The sequence below is a fragment of the Perca fluviatilis genome, chromosome 2 (assembly GCF_010015445.1).
Source record: "Perca fluviatilis chromosome 2, GENO_Pfluv_1.0, whole genome shotgun sequence".
Lineage (NCBI taxonomy): Eukaryota > Metazoa > Chordata > Actinopteri > Perciformes > Percidae > Perca > Perca fluviatilis.
This window is the reverse complement of record NC_053113.1, coordinates 22,245,338-22,259,605: the sequence shown is the minus strand read 5'-3', so window position 1 is coordinate 22,259,605 and position 14,268 is coordinate 22,245,338. Positions and strand designations below refer to the sequence as shown.

At 41.8% G+C, this 14,268-nt stretch overlaps 1 protein-coding gene across 3 annotated transcripts in view; it reads right to left on the bottom strand.

The window, feature by feature from the left end:
- ets1 (v-ets avian erythroblastosis virus E26 oncogene homolog 1) overlaps nt 1-12,358 on the bottom strand; it is a 38,902-nt gene extending 26,544 nt beyond the window's left edge. Inside the window, exons 1-3 of one of the 3 annotated variants that reach the window (XM_039790337.1) lie at nt 12,243-12,358; nt 10,767-10,963; nt 6,515-6,662 (exon numbers count right to left, since the gene is read on the bottom strand). In XM_039790337.1, coding sequence (XP_039646271.1) covers nt 6,515-6,662; nt 10,767-10,835 — 217 coding nt within the window. In that variant the 5' untranslated portion in view covers nt 10,836-10,963; nt 12,243-12,358. The remainder of the gene's footprint in view (nt 1-6,514; nt 6,663-10,766; nt 10,964-12,242) is intronic. The other 2 variants (XM_039790317.1, XM_039790327.1) reach the window with 2 other exon arrangements.
- Nucleotides 12,359-14,268: the final 1,910 nt, after the last annotated feature.

Here is a 14,268-nt window from a genome sequence, read left to right as displayed (position 1 = left end):
AAACAAGTTGCGGTTTCAGTGTCTCTTTTTCTTCACCTGACAAATGCAGTTGCCATGGTTTTGACAGTTTGCCGGCTTCACTCATTTTGTGTTGCAGCATAGCACCCCTAGCTAAAACAGCTTTCTCTCTCCTCGCTGCTCTCTCCTGCTCGCTGTCTGTGTCTCGCTGGCACATCTGTGTTGTCTGCCTGTCTATAATCCCTAGATGTAACCGTTGCACCTGCTACTTTTCACAGAGTTAACTGAAAGGTTATTCGATTTAGAGCAATCCATACAGCTGTCAAGTGATATTAGTCTTTGATGTCGGTGCCCTTGCAGCAAGTCACAAGAGTATTTCGATTTCAACACTGTACTTTATTTCACATTTACAGCCATAGAATCTGAAATGATGACTTAGCTGAGACGAAGTATAAAACTTCTCAGACAATGGATATGGTCTGACAGGTTTGGTATGTTGTGTGAATAGACAGCCTTTAGCATGTAATCAATCAGTCGCTCATTTACAAACGCTCAAGCACACACTTAGATGGGTGATGGACACACACACACACACACACACACACACACACACACACACACACACACACACACACACACACACACAGCAGACAGTAAAACAGTAAAACAGTGGGGTCCTTGTAGCCTCTGTCTAGGAGCTCAGTCTCAGCTCTATCTGTGGTGGATGCTGTCTGAAGGTGCCACAGGCTGAATGCACTCCTGCTGAGATCAGAGGGTTAGCTGGGACAGGAGTGGTGTATCACTGTGTGTGTGTGTGTGTGTGTGTGTGCACGTGCACGCGCGCACATGCACGTGTACTGTGCTTGTGTACATCTTCTCCTTGTGCCTCACATTCCAAAGTCTCCTCTGAGAGTGTGTTTTTGTGTGTGTCAGCAAGTGCATGTGTGCGTGTGTGTGTGTGTGTGTATGTGCGCTCTACTAAATTGTGTGCATGTAAGTGCACTGGGAAAGTAGCAGGGCCTCCCTGAACAAAGGCTCAGCTCTTTTCTGAACAATTAGCTTCGCTAAAAAGGACATCTCTTCCTCCATTAGCAGCACCACGTGCCCCCCATCACTCCATTGTGCAGATAATTCAATTATCCCCACCCCCCTCCGAGTCTCTCTGCCTCCCAGACCTCCCTCTTCTCGTCTTGCCCTCCCTTCTCTCTGTTACCACCGTGCTCTCAGATAAAGCTTCACTAGTCCCTGAAGCGGAGGGAAAAATACATCAGTCCAAGGTTTTAATTCATTTCTCATTGAATAAATGAAGGTTGTACATTATAATAAGTAGCAACACTCTGAAAAAATAATGATCTGGCTGTGATTATACAGCTGCTGCTTGTTGTATTTTTATTAATTGTTGAATAAATGTTCTTTATATTGAGTGATTATAGGTAAGAATTGACCTTAACCTTCAATAGGATGGATTCAATTCAACTATGAATGCACATTACAAGACACAGTAAGAGGTATTCATTCTACCATTACTGGTGTACACTCATTGTAGTTAACAGTGTGTGAATATTGCTAAACTCATGATATAAACATTAAAACAATGGGAGGTCTCCCTTAGGATGCATTAAAGCACCACCTTTCCTGATGAGCTAGCATCTGTTGCATCATCACCCGTCAGTGATTGCATGTGTTTCAGAACTGCATGTTCTCTAACTGAAGAGGTTTGTAATTAGTCACCACACTATGAAGAGGAACTTACCACACTAACACTTCCTAGAAATAAAACTCGTAGAATTCTGGCAAAGGAAGACTTGTTCGGCTGATGCTTTGGAGCAGAGCATCTTTAAAAATCTTTAAAAATAACAGGAAAGTAAGGGGTGTTTCTTCAAGTAGGTTACATAGCCACTAGCTTTAAGTGACAGAAACACCCAGACATTGAGTCAAGAGTATGTATTTTGAAAAACACTCAAATAAATGGCTCATCAAAAGAAAAAGTGTATTCACCAGAAATCATGCTTTGCGATGGTTTCTTTATAGTTCAGCAAAGCAGTACATTGAGTTATGGGGTAGAAAATCCAAAGTGACTCTACTGTAAATGTCCGATTTCAATACACAATGCAACCACTTCTCAGAAGCCTCATGTGGAAACTCAAATAGGTGAGATTCTAAAAATACTTCAACATCTAGTGTAGTAATAACAGATTACTTATTTCCTCTGTTTTTTGACTAACACCTCTTGCCTTAGAACTGTCATCCCACTTTCCAGTTCAAATCAAGGGCCATGGCAGCGATGTAGCCCATTCCTCCAAAGTTGTCTGTCGCTTTTCCGCGTTTCCACTCTTGTTTTGTTTTATTGTTGGAGGGGGAAGTGTGCACCGGCCTGATTACCATCACTGTTTCCTCTTTTCCCATAACCCCCCAGACCCCCGCAGGCTGCCTGTTTACTTTTAGAAATAAAAAATGGGCCTGCGCCCGTGAGGACGTGCCCCTCATCAGAAGCGATGCCCCCCCCCCCCTCCTCTTAAGGCTCCACATCCCAGATCCTCCTCCCCTCGTCTCCTCTCCTCCCACCAACCCCAGTCCCAGTCCTGTGACTTATCCCTCCCTTTATCTGTCTTCTCTTCCCAAACTGTATTCCGCCCACTCTCCTTTGCTTTCCACCCCATTCCCCTCCTCTTCCAACTGTCCAGCTGTCAAATCACATCAAATAAAACACAGGCCAATGGTCCCTGAGTGCCAGATCACAGCTGTGTCTGTGTGTACTAAATGGGAGGGCATGTTTAAATGTACAGTGAACTCATGAGCGCCTGGGAGTGGATGTGTGCATGTGTTTGTGTGCCTGCTTACTGAATGGGAGGATGCTGTAATACAATACACACCAGAGTGCAGGGTGTGAATTTAATGAATGAATATGTGGAGTGTGCATCACTGCAGGATGTTGGTGGAGTGTGTATGCATGTGTGTGATATCTGTGCATGGATTTTCGTTGAGATCGCCCCCCCCCACACACACACACACACACAAAGTGCATTTCCACAGTGGGAGTCAGAGTGTCGGATAGTGAAGAATAGAGTAAGTTAGTGTAAATATCACCATGGCATGGCTGTTGTCAGGAAGCAGTGTGTGTGACATTGGGCTCTGGGCCAAACACGCGATGGTCCTTTAACGTCCAACATCCCAGCCTCACATCTGCTCTGTACTCTTTTCTTTCTCACACTAGCACATTTCATTTTAACAACACCCAATCCATTCCCAAAGAAGTGACTTGCAGTGAAATCCTTTGTAATTTACCCACTTTCAAAGTTAAATAAAATATATCAACCCATATACCGATGACAGCGGATTTAGTTTGTGGGACATTTAGGAATGCTGTGAACTAAGGACTTACATGTGGTGCTTAAGGCTATAATCAATATTTTTATGCAATATAAATACCAATATATTAAATAAGAATGTGAAAGGGGTCACTCGTAGTGATGAACCTACAGAGAAAAGTATCACCTCTCGGCGTTACGGAGGCACAAACTTCGAGCTAGCATGCTACACGCTGAAAATGGCAAGTTTTGAAGAAAATTTGGATCGTGCAACAAAGCAGGCCTGTTTGGTTCTTTCAGTGAATGATTGTATATAGAATATGTTTATGGCATTTATTATCTAACTGAGATGTTTTGGGACAGATTGGTAGGGGATTGCTATGGACAATACACACGGCAATACACTGGTTAGAGTTAGGTACTGTTACCGGTACCTGAAATTCGGTTCCGGTACCAATACTTCCCGTCTGCAATAACAAAAAATTGTAAGTTGTAAAAAATAATTCCAAACCTATTAATCCTATTTACTTAGAACATTTATGTTTAGAAGATTTTACTCACCACACAAAATAAAACACCGCCCTCTCTCCTCCCAAACCCGTCCCTACAACCTATTAAATCAAATAATTATTAACTTCTCACAGTGGACTGTAAGTTATCTGGACAAACTTATCCTTGTATTTGTATCTTATTCTTTAGCCTGTTTTTATTTTCTATCTCTTTTTAACTGCTCTTTAATGTTTTATGAAAAGCACTTTGAATTGCCTTTCTGCTGAAATGTGCTATATAAATAAAGTTACCTTGCCTTACAACCTCCAGCCTGTTGTAACGACACTTGCAACCGCTTAACCGGCATTGCCGTGACTCACTGTGACATTAACACACTGCCGAGTCACCTCAGAGTTGATGTAGTTTCGCTAAGTCTGCACCGCAGCTCTGCGTGTGTAAGTAAGTAAGTAAGTAATTTATTTGATATAGCACCTTTCACAGACAGAGTCACAAAGCGCTTCACACAAAAGACATTTGATTAAAATACAATAGAATCCAAAACAGAAAATAAACAAGAAAGTGTGTCGGAGCCTCGCTTTCTGTCAACATGCAGAAAGGACAGATAAGCTTATGCATACACGCTCTCAGGTACCGAAATCTGGCACTGTTTGATTTACCGTGAATTGGTCCTCGTTGGCACCGACGTACTTCGGTCGGTACCCAAAAAAGGTAGCAAACCCAGAAATTTAATTTAATTTAATTTAACCATGTTTCAAGCTAATTTATATAGCTCAGCGATTTTTCTCCTATCCTGGAATGTATGTGTTGAGACAGACCTTACTCCGCAGCGTGTGGAAATCGGTCTGGCAATGCGAGACTAGGTACTGTAGGTCCTGACCCACCTGACCCACCGCTCTCATAGCATAACTTTTTTGTGAAAAAGCTCTAAAAACCTGCTGTACACTATCTAATCAGCACCAAACCGCAGGTATAAACGATAAGCAACTATCTGGTGAACATAGTGGAGCATTTAGCAGTTAAAGAGCCAGAAATGTTCCTCAGGAGTTGATAGACACCAAAAACAGAGCTAAAAGAAGGTGAGTATTGGACTTAATTATTTGCCTGAAACACAGCTCCACATAAACAATAACTACTTAATGTGTCAATAAGCAACTGTCTGCAGCATCAACTTAAAAGTGATAATAAGTCAATGATGTGTTCATGACTTGTTTCCGCTGCCCCCAACTGGCCAAAAAACAAACGTTATTGCAGTATTAAGGAATATAGTAAGATTAGTTTGTATTTACACTTATTTGTTTTCACAAATGTACTGTTGCTGATAAATGAAAGCCTTTAATGAGCTGTTAATGAGCATATAATCATAATTGAAAATTGGCACAACCTCAGTGGTTAAAAATGATGTACATGTGATGTGATTTCAAAGTATAAATATCGGAGGTGCCATATCACTTACACAGTGGTTGGAAGTTGAAATATTTTGTACCTCTACTTACATACAAAATGTATGAGTGTGCTGAAATTGCAAGGGGAAGCCGTGTTTTCAGTTTGAGAGAAATGAGTCAAAGCAACGGCTGCAGGGTGTGGAGACTGTGTCAGAGGTTATTTGGCTGCGTATAAGGTTAGCAGAGACTCATAACGCTATATACTGGTAGCACAAAAACCTCAACAGCTCTATATGTGACACCATCAACAAGAACTAAATGACTCTGACAACATCTCCATGTGGCTAGAATGCTCTTAGACCTGTGGTCTGCATAGTGTAAGATTTAGGAGAAGGATGAGGAAAAAAAAAGGTCAATGCTCGGCCATTTTTTTCCACTAAGCAATGTTTATGTCAACGGTTTAGCGCTGGGAGCAATGAAGAGGGGGCTCCAAAGGAGTGTGTCTCTGGCAACAAACATCAGCAAATCCCATCAAATCCTGACTCCCTCACACACACACACACACACACACACACACACACACACACACACACACACACACACACACACACACACACACACACACACACACACACAAGCCCCCTCCACCTCTCTAGAGACCAAACCAGAGGCTTGGGAAAAAGATGGCCGCCCTTTGGCCCCATGTCTTGCCCCCTGCATCCAGCTCAGTGAAGTGACGGAAGAAAGCTTGTGCCCCCCAGCACCCCTACCCTACTCCCGTGGCGTGTGTCCCAGTCCGCCAGCATCAATCACTTTTGAGGACGAGAAGAGGCCAGAGTCAAACACAGGCAAATGCACTGGAAGGAATGTTCCAGTTTAAAATAAAACTCATTTGAAAAAAAATTTAAGAAAGAGAGGATTGGAACAAGAAAAACGAAGGGCATTTGGTTGTCCTCAGAGGAAAAGAGGGAGAGAGAAAGAGAAAGAAAGGGGGGGGGGGGTATCTGGTAAAGGCATTGCCCTCAGGGTCAGCGTCACCAACATCCATCGTGCAGCAGACGCAGAACAACAGACATGAATGCTAGCGTGTAAATGATTGCCCATTTAGCATTCCAGTTAACACAATGTTTTTTGTTTGGTCTAAGTTGTTTATTCACAATTAACTATTGACTATTATTTGATCATTACATAGTACATAAGCATGTAAAAAATAAGGTAAAGTGTGTTCTTTTATTTTTTTTATAGATTACACATCTTTACAAAGACAGTAGGTATTAACTATGACTGAATATGCATATTGTCTCTTCTTCCAGTACCTCGTACCATAGTTGAGGTCAAACTGTTTCCATTTCTTACCTGTAGGGCACACGTCGTGTCCGTTTGGCACCTCCTGCAGGGGTATGTCCTGGATGTAAAGGGGCTGTGATGGGTAGTACTGCTGCTGAGGGTGAACCACACCTGCGAGGTGGGTCTGAGGGCCCACTGCCACCCCTCCACTATGCCTCTGGAGACAAACAACACACAGTATGGTGTAGCCAAAATTAACTGTGGCATGGAATAGATGCATACTTTATATTATAACACAGTCAATATACTTCTGTATGCTCGATTTTATCATCTTCAATGTGCTGTTGAAGAGCAATTTCCCACACCTAATAGATGTGAAAGTAATATAACTGTGTATTTTACCCACCTAAATTCAAACAAATACGTTTAGCCAGAGTTTTATCTGTTAACCAATGAAAGATATTTATTTTTGTGTCTTGGGGTGTAATGAAAGACTTTAAACAACTGTTTAAACTATCCAGTTGCTTGGCCGACAGCATAACCTTGGATTTTGAAAACAATTTTTTTTTTCATTGTTCTCCCTTACAGATAACCCTCGTGGCTAAATTTAACTCATTCAGTTTATCTTATAGCGTGTTGATTTTAACCTGCTTATCACAGAATGTTCACATAGGAGGTTGCACCGAAAGGGAAGTCTAAAGTCAGCACTTGACAGGGGAGCCAGGAGAGATTGGAAATTCTATGTGGATACAAGAGATAGTAGGGAGGAAGATAGCCACTTGGCCATTTTTAGCATATCAAAGCCTTCATTTGACAACAAACAAAAAAACTCAATAGATATTGTACATTTCTGTTTGAAAGTGATGTGAACAGGGGATTGACATTTTTCTCACAAGAGTGTGTCGAACTATATGTGCTCCTTTTAACCTACCATGTTAAATTAGGTTTATAAAAGTTGGTTTTATAATACAGTTTTGAATATTGATGTAAAGTCTTTGTAATGTATTATCCACATTTGTTATCTGCTAATAGAATATATGCTCATTTCACAGAAGTTTCTGAGACTAAATAATTGACAATTCCGTATATTTGTAACATGTAAAAAGACACTAAAAGCAATCCTTCAGTTAGTCTCGCCAAAGCAACCTCCAATAAGAGGGATGTCATATGCTATATGTCATATGTGACTGACAGACTGGCAGACAGAGTGACTGCTGATCTGATAAGCAGCCCCTGTTTAAGCACTGCAGCATTTATCAGTTGCTGGCAAGCTTTATGGATGGCAAACATGACCAAAGGATCAGGGAGGCCAGTTTACGAGGTTCTTTAGAGGTTTACGTGGGACGCTGCTTTCTCCTATCAGGCCAGTCAGCAAAGGGGGAAAACGTTAGATAGGCATGGAGGGAGCCACATGGATGATTTATGGATTAGACAGAGAGAGATAACAGTGGAGATAACATCAATACCATAATACTATTTGGTCAGTTCAAGCGTAAAATCACTTCCAATACAGAGGTCACAATTTGTCTAGAGTATAGAATTTGGAAAATGAACAGGGAACAGGGCTAACAGCAGTCTTGAAGGAGCCTATTATGCCTTTTCAATTCAAACTAAGTAGTAGTTTGTTATGTTTCTCCAGTCCACAAATGAACATCTTAAAGCTTTAGTGCGTAACTTTTTGATATTACTAAAAGTCTGTTACGTTCAAGCCATTGCCAAATGAGTTGCTACAAAGCTAATTAAGACTATCTGCTCCACAAAACTGTCTCTGTATTTCTCATTATTCAGAAGATTGTGTCATCCGGTGACTTTTCCGCACAGACACTCGATTGAAGATAATTACCTCTTCTGAAGAGTCCATCATGTTTTTTTATTCCTCCTGTCCTCCTTGGCTACTAGCAACAGCGTGGAGGAGGGGTGGGGACAGTGTTGTTGTCATTACTTAGAATTCCTCATGGGGGCGACAGAAACTACGCACTATAGCTTTAATGTTTGCAATATATATAGATATTTCAGTCATATTACCATTAAACTTTAACCTTCATCTGTCTCATCTTGACCAAACAGCATCAGATATTTGATTTCATTTTATCAGCTTGTTTTGCTGTTGTGTGTTTCGACCCTGTAGTTTATTCAAACAAGCAAAACACAGATACCAGTCTAGCTATAAACACTAGCTATAAGCGATATTGCACACATATGCAATGAGTAGAATGGGAGTGTATTGCATGATAAATATTTCTGAACTGGACATATGCTGTATATAGAAAGGTACATATATTTAGGCCTAACATAAAACCTACCGCACATGACGTAAAAATCGTGAATATGGATCTATTTTGTATTCTGATGTTTGTGACTCCCTGTTCTCATGCAATGTCACATGAATAGTCAGTACTTGCACATTCATGTATTCATTAAATTACTGTCACATGTGTTTAGTTTATCTGCCTCCTCGTGGTTCTAAGAAGGAGTTGCAGTGTCCACAGTTAGCGGACAGGTGTAATTAAATGCACCTGTGTGTTAAAAGGAAAAGCACGGGTGTAATTAATAACAATAATAAAAGGCTGCTGTTCCAGGGGCCTGATGTTGTGCGTGTTGGCTCACGCAAATGACTTGGAATCTTTATGGAAGTGAGCTGTCGTCAATGTTATTAGTAACACCTGTGCTTTTTCTGCGATCACAAATTTCAATATCTGCCATTAAAGAAGTCCTAGGCTGTGTCCGAAATCACTCCCTCTTTACCATACAGTGCACTTTCTTCACTACTTTCTGAGTGGGAAATACAGTACACACAAAAAAAAGTTCCATTTGCATGTACGCTACTGCTACTTTCTGCTATTAATCCCACAATGTGTCACATTTTATGGATGTGGAAATTACAGTCGTGAGAATATATACCAGTCAGTGATGACACAACATTATGCTGATTCATAAACGTCTGAAATCTTGCAATCTTCATTTACTACTCACTTTTGAGTAAACTACTGAATGTCTGTGGGGGGTGATGAGTGAGTGAACGAGGGACTGATTTTGGACACTTGCCACTTGCTGCCTCTCTCTGCAGTACTGCATAACTAGAACCATTTTTATAAAGAAAAGGAAGGGTGACTGCACATCATTCCAAATCCAAGCTGCATTAGGAAGTGCGCTTTGCTAAAAATGTGTTGCTTATATTACATGTAATACAGTAGGAAAGTCTCACACTGTGTTGTATAATTTCTGATAAACAAAGATCACCTTTGCAGTGAAGTGGCTTCTGGCATTTTCTTTTTAATTGCTACAGGCTGGTTGGAAGCCCTGCATTTGCCCCCCACTGTTCTCTGCATACAGTCTTTGTGAAGCATATAAGACACTGACAATCACTAAAGTATAAACCTAGAAAATAAAACACAATCCTACTGCGTTTTTCCTATAATTCATGTAAATTTCAAGATAATAGAGCTACCAAGGTGATCCAGGTTCACCTTTTGACCAAGTCTGCCCTGGTATACAGTAGTCTCAATTTCAAAGGCAAGCCCCACCACCTGAGCCAATTAGGACCCAGGGAGCTGTATTCTTCTATGTTTTCTATCAGGCCAGGGTGGGGTTGCCATTTGCATATAACCTCAGTCTCTTATCCTAATGTGCCGGCGCTCTGCATACAAATGGAGGCATTTATTTTGCCGCTCCTTGGCCTTCACCCTTCAAATGCTCATCTGACAGGAATCCCAATGTTCCCGGGTACCACTGTCTCTGACTCTGTATTCAGCTATCTCATTTGGAAAGCGTTAAGAGCCTTGGTGTTCTTGCAAACAGACTGCTGCACGGCACTGTACTGGTGACTTAGCTGAGAAAAGTGTTATTCAGTGGGGATGGTCTGACTCCAATACGATTGGTTAGTGGCAAGATTGAAGGCCTACAGGTCTCAATATTTACAATATTACTTGCTAAAGAGAAGTGCATCTTGGCACAGGGTGGTTTTGCAACACAGAGGAGTTCATAAGGTCTATTTCACAGCCTTGTAGAAAATGGTCTTGTTCAACAGCTCTGTTTCAAAACTTTTGACGAAATCATGAGAAACAGCATGTACAGATACAGGCACGATTGGTACAACTCTGGTGGACTAAACGCAACAGGAACATTTTCAGATACAGTGTGTTCCTGTGAGCTGATGGAATCCAGAGTTGCTCACACACATACTGCTCGTATGCTCCTGCACACATTCCTGCACTGCAGCTAACACACATATAAACGGTCTTTCCCTCACACTCCTGGCCGGCTGTGTGGCAGGTAGCTGAGGCAGCCTTAACACTGAGGTAATTTACGAGGGAGGTCTTACCATTGCGCCCAGACGGTCACAGGGGTGAAGGGCCGGGTAGGAAGAAACTGGATCCATGTAGTAACTCATCACGGACGCTGCGGACAGGAGAAGCAGGGCCTGCTGAAGGGATCAACACGCAAACAGATGGGGCAGGGTGAAGCGACCTATCACAAGCTGTTTACACTTTGTGTGTAAATGCGTGCGTGTGGTATATACTATGTGTGTGTGGGCGTTTGTCAGTGTACATGGAGGTGTGTGAGAGAGGAAAGAGAGAAGGAGAGAGAGGGAAGGGGGTCAAAAAGAAAAAGAGGGGGGAGAGTGAGACATTTGAGCATGGGTTTCAATAACCTGCAACATCAGCTCCACAGTTTAGAAGGGTGGTCTGGGGCTTTTACTGTAAAAACACATCATCACATCCAACCTTTATCTGATTTAGGTTATATAGCTTTGGAGTGTTTTTGATGCATTTCTTTTAAATCAAACACTACAGATTTTTATGTGGAAAAAAGGGATTCCAGCTGAAACAAATCCATCCAGTGGCTTGTCAGCCTAACATTTCCATCTCTTCTCTCGCACATCCCTTCTCCTCATGCAAAAACTACCTCCTCCTCTCATCTGCCTCACCTCTTCCTCCTCCTCTATCTCCTCCTCTTCTCCTTCCTCCCCTCCTACACACTTTGCTTATTACTTAACATTGTTTACTTGAAGCAGAATCAACAAAAGAGAGGGGAAACTGAGCTGAAGGATTACATTAGAGGAAGAATGGCATATATGGGCAGTGGCAGGTCCCATCCTCCTCACATTCATATGTTAAGCATTTTGGCATATCTAGTTTGTGGCAGCTGTTGACAGACTGAGGGGAGATGTGCCACTGCTCAATGCTTGCAGATGTTCATCAGCTCAAAAAGATTTAGATGTGCTTGTTTCAGAGAAAAGGTACCATACACAAAGTGAATAATGTGCAAATCAGTTATGTCATTCAAATTGATGCACTACCTTTAGGCTTTTACTTAAATGTCATTGATTTAGTGGAAAGAAAAACATAAAGCAATGCTAAATAAAAGAGCTAAGCATTCATATAACCCAAATTATTCATTTTGGTATATAAATAGATCCTACTTATACATTGTATATTTTGAGTGCTCTATTTGAATGCAGTTTGAAGACCACAAAGTGAAGGAAATTGAAAAATATTGGGAGACAGTTCATTTTAAAAAGAGATAAAAAAAAATATGAATGCAGCTTTACTATGCTTTTTGTGACGTTTTAAACGTCGCAAGGTCGCAAAAATAAGCAGACATGAAACAGCGCATCTCAATTTAAAAAAAAAAAAAAGCGCTCTGTACGCTGTATGAGAATTCCTGACGGGAGAAACAGAAACTTTAAAGCCAACACGTTCACATCAAAGGAGCGCGGAGCACCGATACTATCATACATCCCCTCATCCTAACTAATTTTTAATTAATTTTTATTACAATAAAACTTTGCACTTACCGACTGCGGTGTGAGAAGTTTCCTGTAAAGTGGAAGCGCTGGGCAGCTGAGCGCAACAGCTGAGCGGTGGACTGCAGAGATGCTGTACCTGCTCGCAGCGAGTCCCGCAGAGGAAGGAATATTATGCACACTTTTAGTCCCTCCCTCAATCACACGGGGATCCTCTCTAAATTCTGTTCTCCTCTGTGTGTAGGCTTTGGACTTCACATGCAGTTGAACCCTCACGTGCAGCCATAGCACAGGTGTAAACTTGCCGAGAGCCTGTGATGCTCAATAATGGGTTTAGTGTGACTAAACTTTTCCAGTCCAACATCCCTCTCACATCCACTTTATAGTAATATTCCAAAATCCTGTGGGTGAAGTAGCCTATATTTATCCAATATCAAGTCAGCTAGGACGTTTATTTTGCGTTTTGCAGGAAATTTAAACAATGTAGTCAAGAGGACAACTGATGATGTGTCATTTTAGACTCATCATTCCTTAAATAACCCTGTTTTAATCCAAGCTAACTTTGAATTAGGTTTTTTGTTTTTTTCCTTCTTACCGAAAGCCAAAAGTCTTACTGAGAAAAATAACAGGAAAGAGGCAGGAAAACATCACATTGAAAGGGGGTGAGATGATAATGACAATGGTGGATTTTCCTGTGATGTTGTCATCTGAAGAAAAAAAACATCTGTGCATCTATATGTGTCACATCATGTAGAGTTTTTTTTTTTAAACACAAATTTTCATTTTTCAACGCATTTGCATTTTTGTGTCATGAGCGTTTCAATCTAACTCTAATATTTAAAATTTGCTGGTCACCTGCAGTATTGTCCCTGCACGGTGAACCTCTGAAATCTGGCATCAAACATGGCTAAAACGAACCATTTGGAGAAGTGAAATCAATTTGTTTCAGGTTTTGACAGAATGCACTTGAATATTTATTTACTGTACATGGATGACTATCATATCATCCTTCACCTCGTACCTCCTAAGCCCAACCATCAGCCAATGCATGTGGGACACTGATTAAAGCTATGTCAGAAACGTTGACCACTCTTCTGCGAAATGAGAAGTTCCCCCTAGTACAACGCAAGATCTGCAACCACCTGCTCTGATAGAGGTTGGTGATAACCATGTAACAGGGTGAAAGTTTATCTATTTGCTTATTTATCGCTTTATTTGTTATGTATTTTATCTCTCTCTCTCTCTCCCTCTCTCCCTCCCTCTCTTTCTCTCTCTCTCTCTCCCTCCTTCCCTCCCTCTCTCTCTCTCTCTCTCTCTCTCTCTCTCTCTCTCCCTCCCTCTCTCAGCTTAACACTCAACACTTGCGAGTCATCTGAAACACCTTGTGACTCCATGATAATTCCATGACCCCAGTGCAGCATTTGTTTGAATTAGAAAGTGCACGCTTCAATCCTCCTGACAGCCACTGCTCTTAACAGTAAATCTTAAAAGTCTTGGAGTAAGAAGGTGTGTGTATGTGTGTGTGTGTGAGTGAAGAGCTGGGGGGGGGGGTCAAGTCCAAGGTTAGAGGCGTGAAGAAGTACCATAAGGGGCTCAGTGGCAGGCAGCCTGCATTTTCTCAAGACCTCGTCTGAATCCCTCTGCGTTGCGTGGGCCTCAGCACCGCGGGCCCCCAGGGGACACAGATGGGCAACACGTCGAGGGCAAAAGGCGAGGGTATGACTTATTGCCATGTGGAGACAAAAGCACGGGACGCGCCCCTGTGATGGGACCAAATTGAATAAAAGCAGGAGGGGTGAATGTGATCCAGATCTTCAGCTGATGCCCCAGCAATGCTGTTTCAATTAGCTGGCTCACCAGTTCAAAGGCGAGGCCCTCGATACACTTCTGCTCCGCATGAAGCCACTATCATCATGTTGCCCCCTTGCATTTCACCTCGCCATTATGGTACCACCTTTTTCAGATCAGAGCCTCCATCTAAGTGCTGGCTTGTGCTCATGTTTTGCATTAAACAGATAGTGAATGCCTTGCCATCACCGCCAGTAAAAGCCATCAGTCAAAAGAACTGCAGGGGATT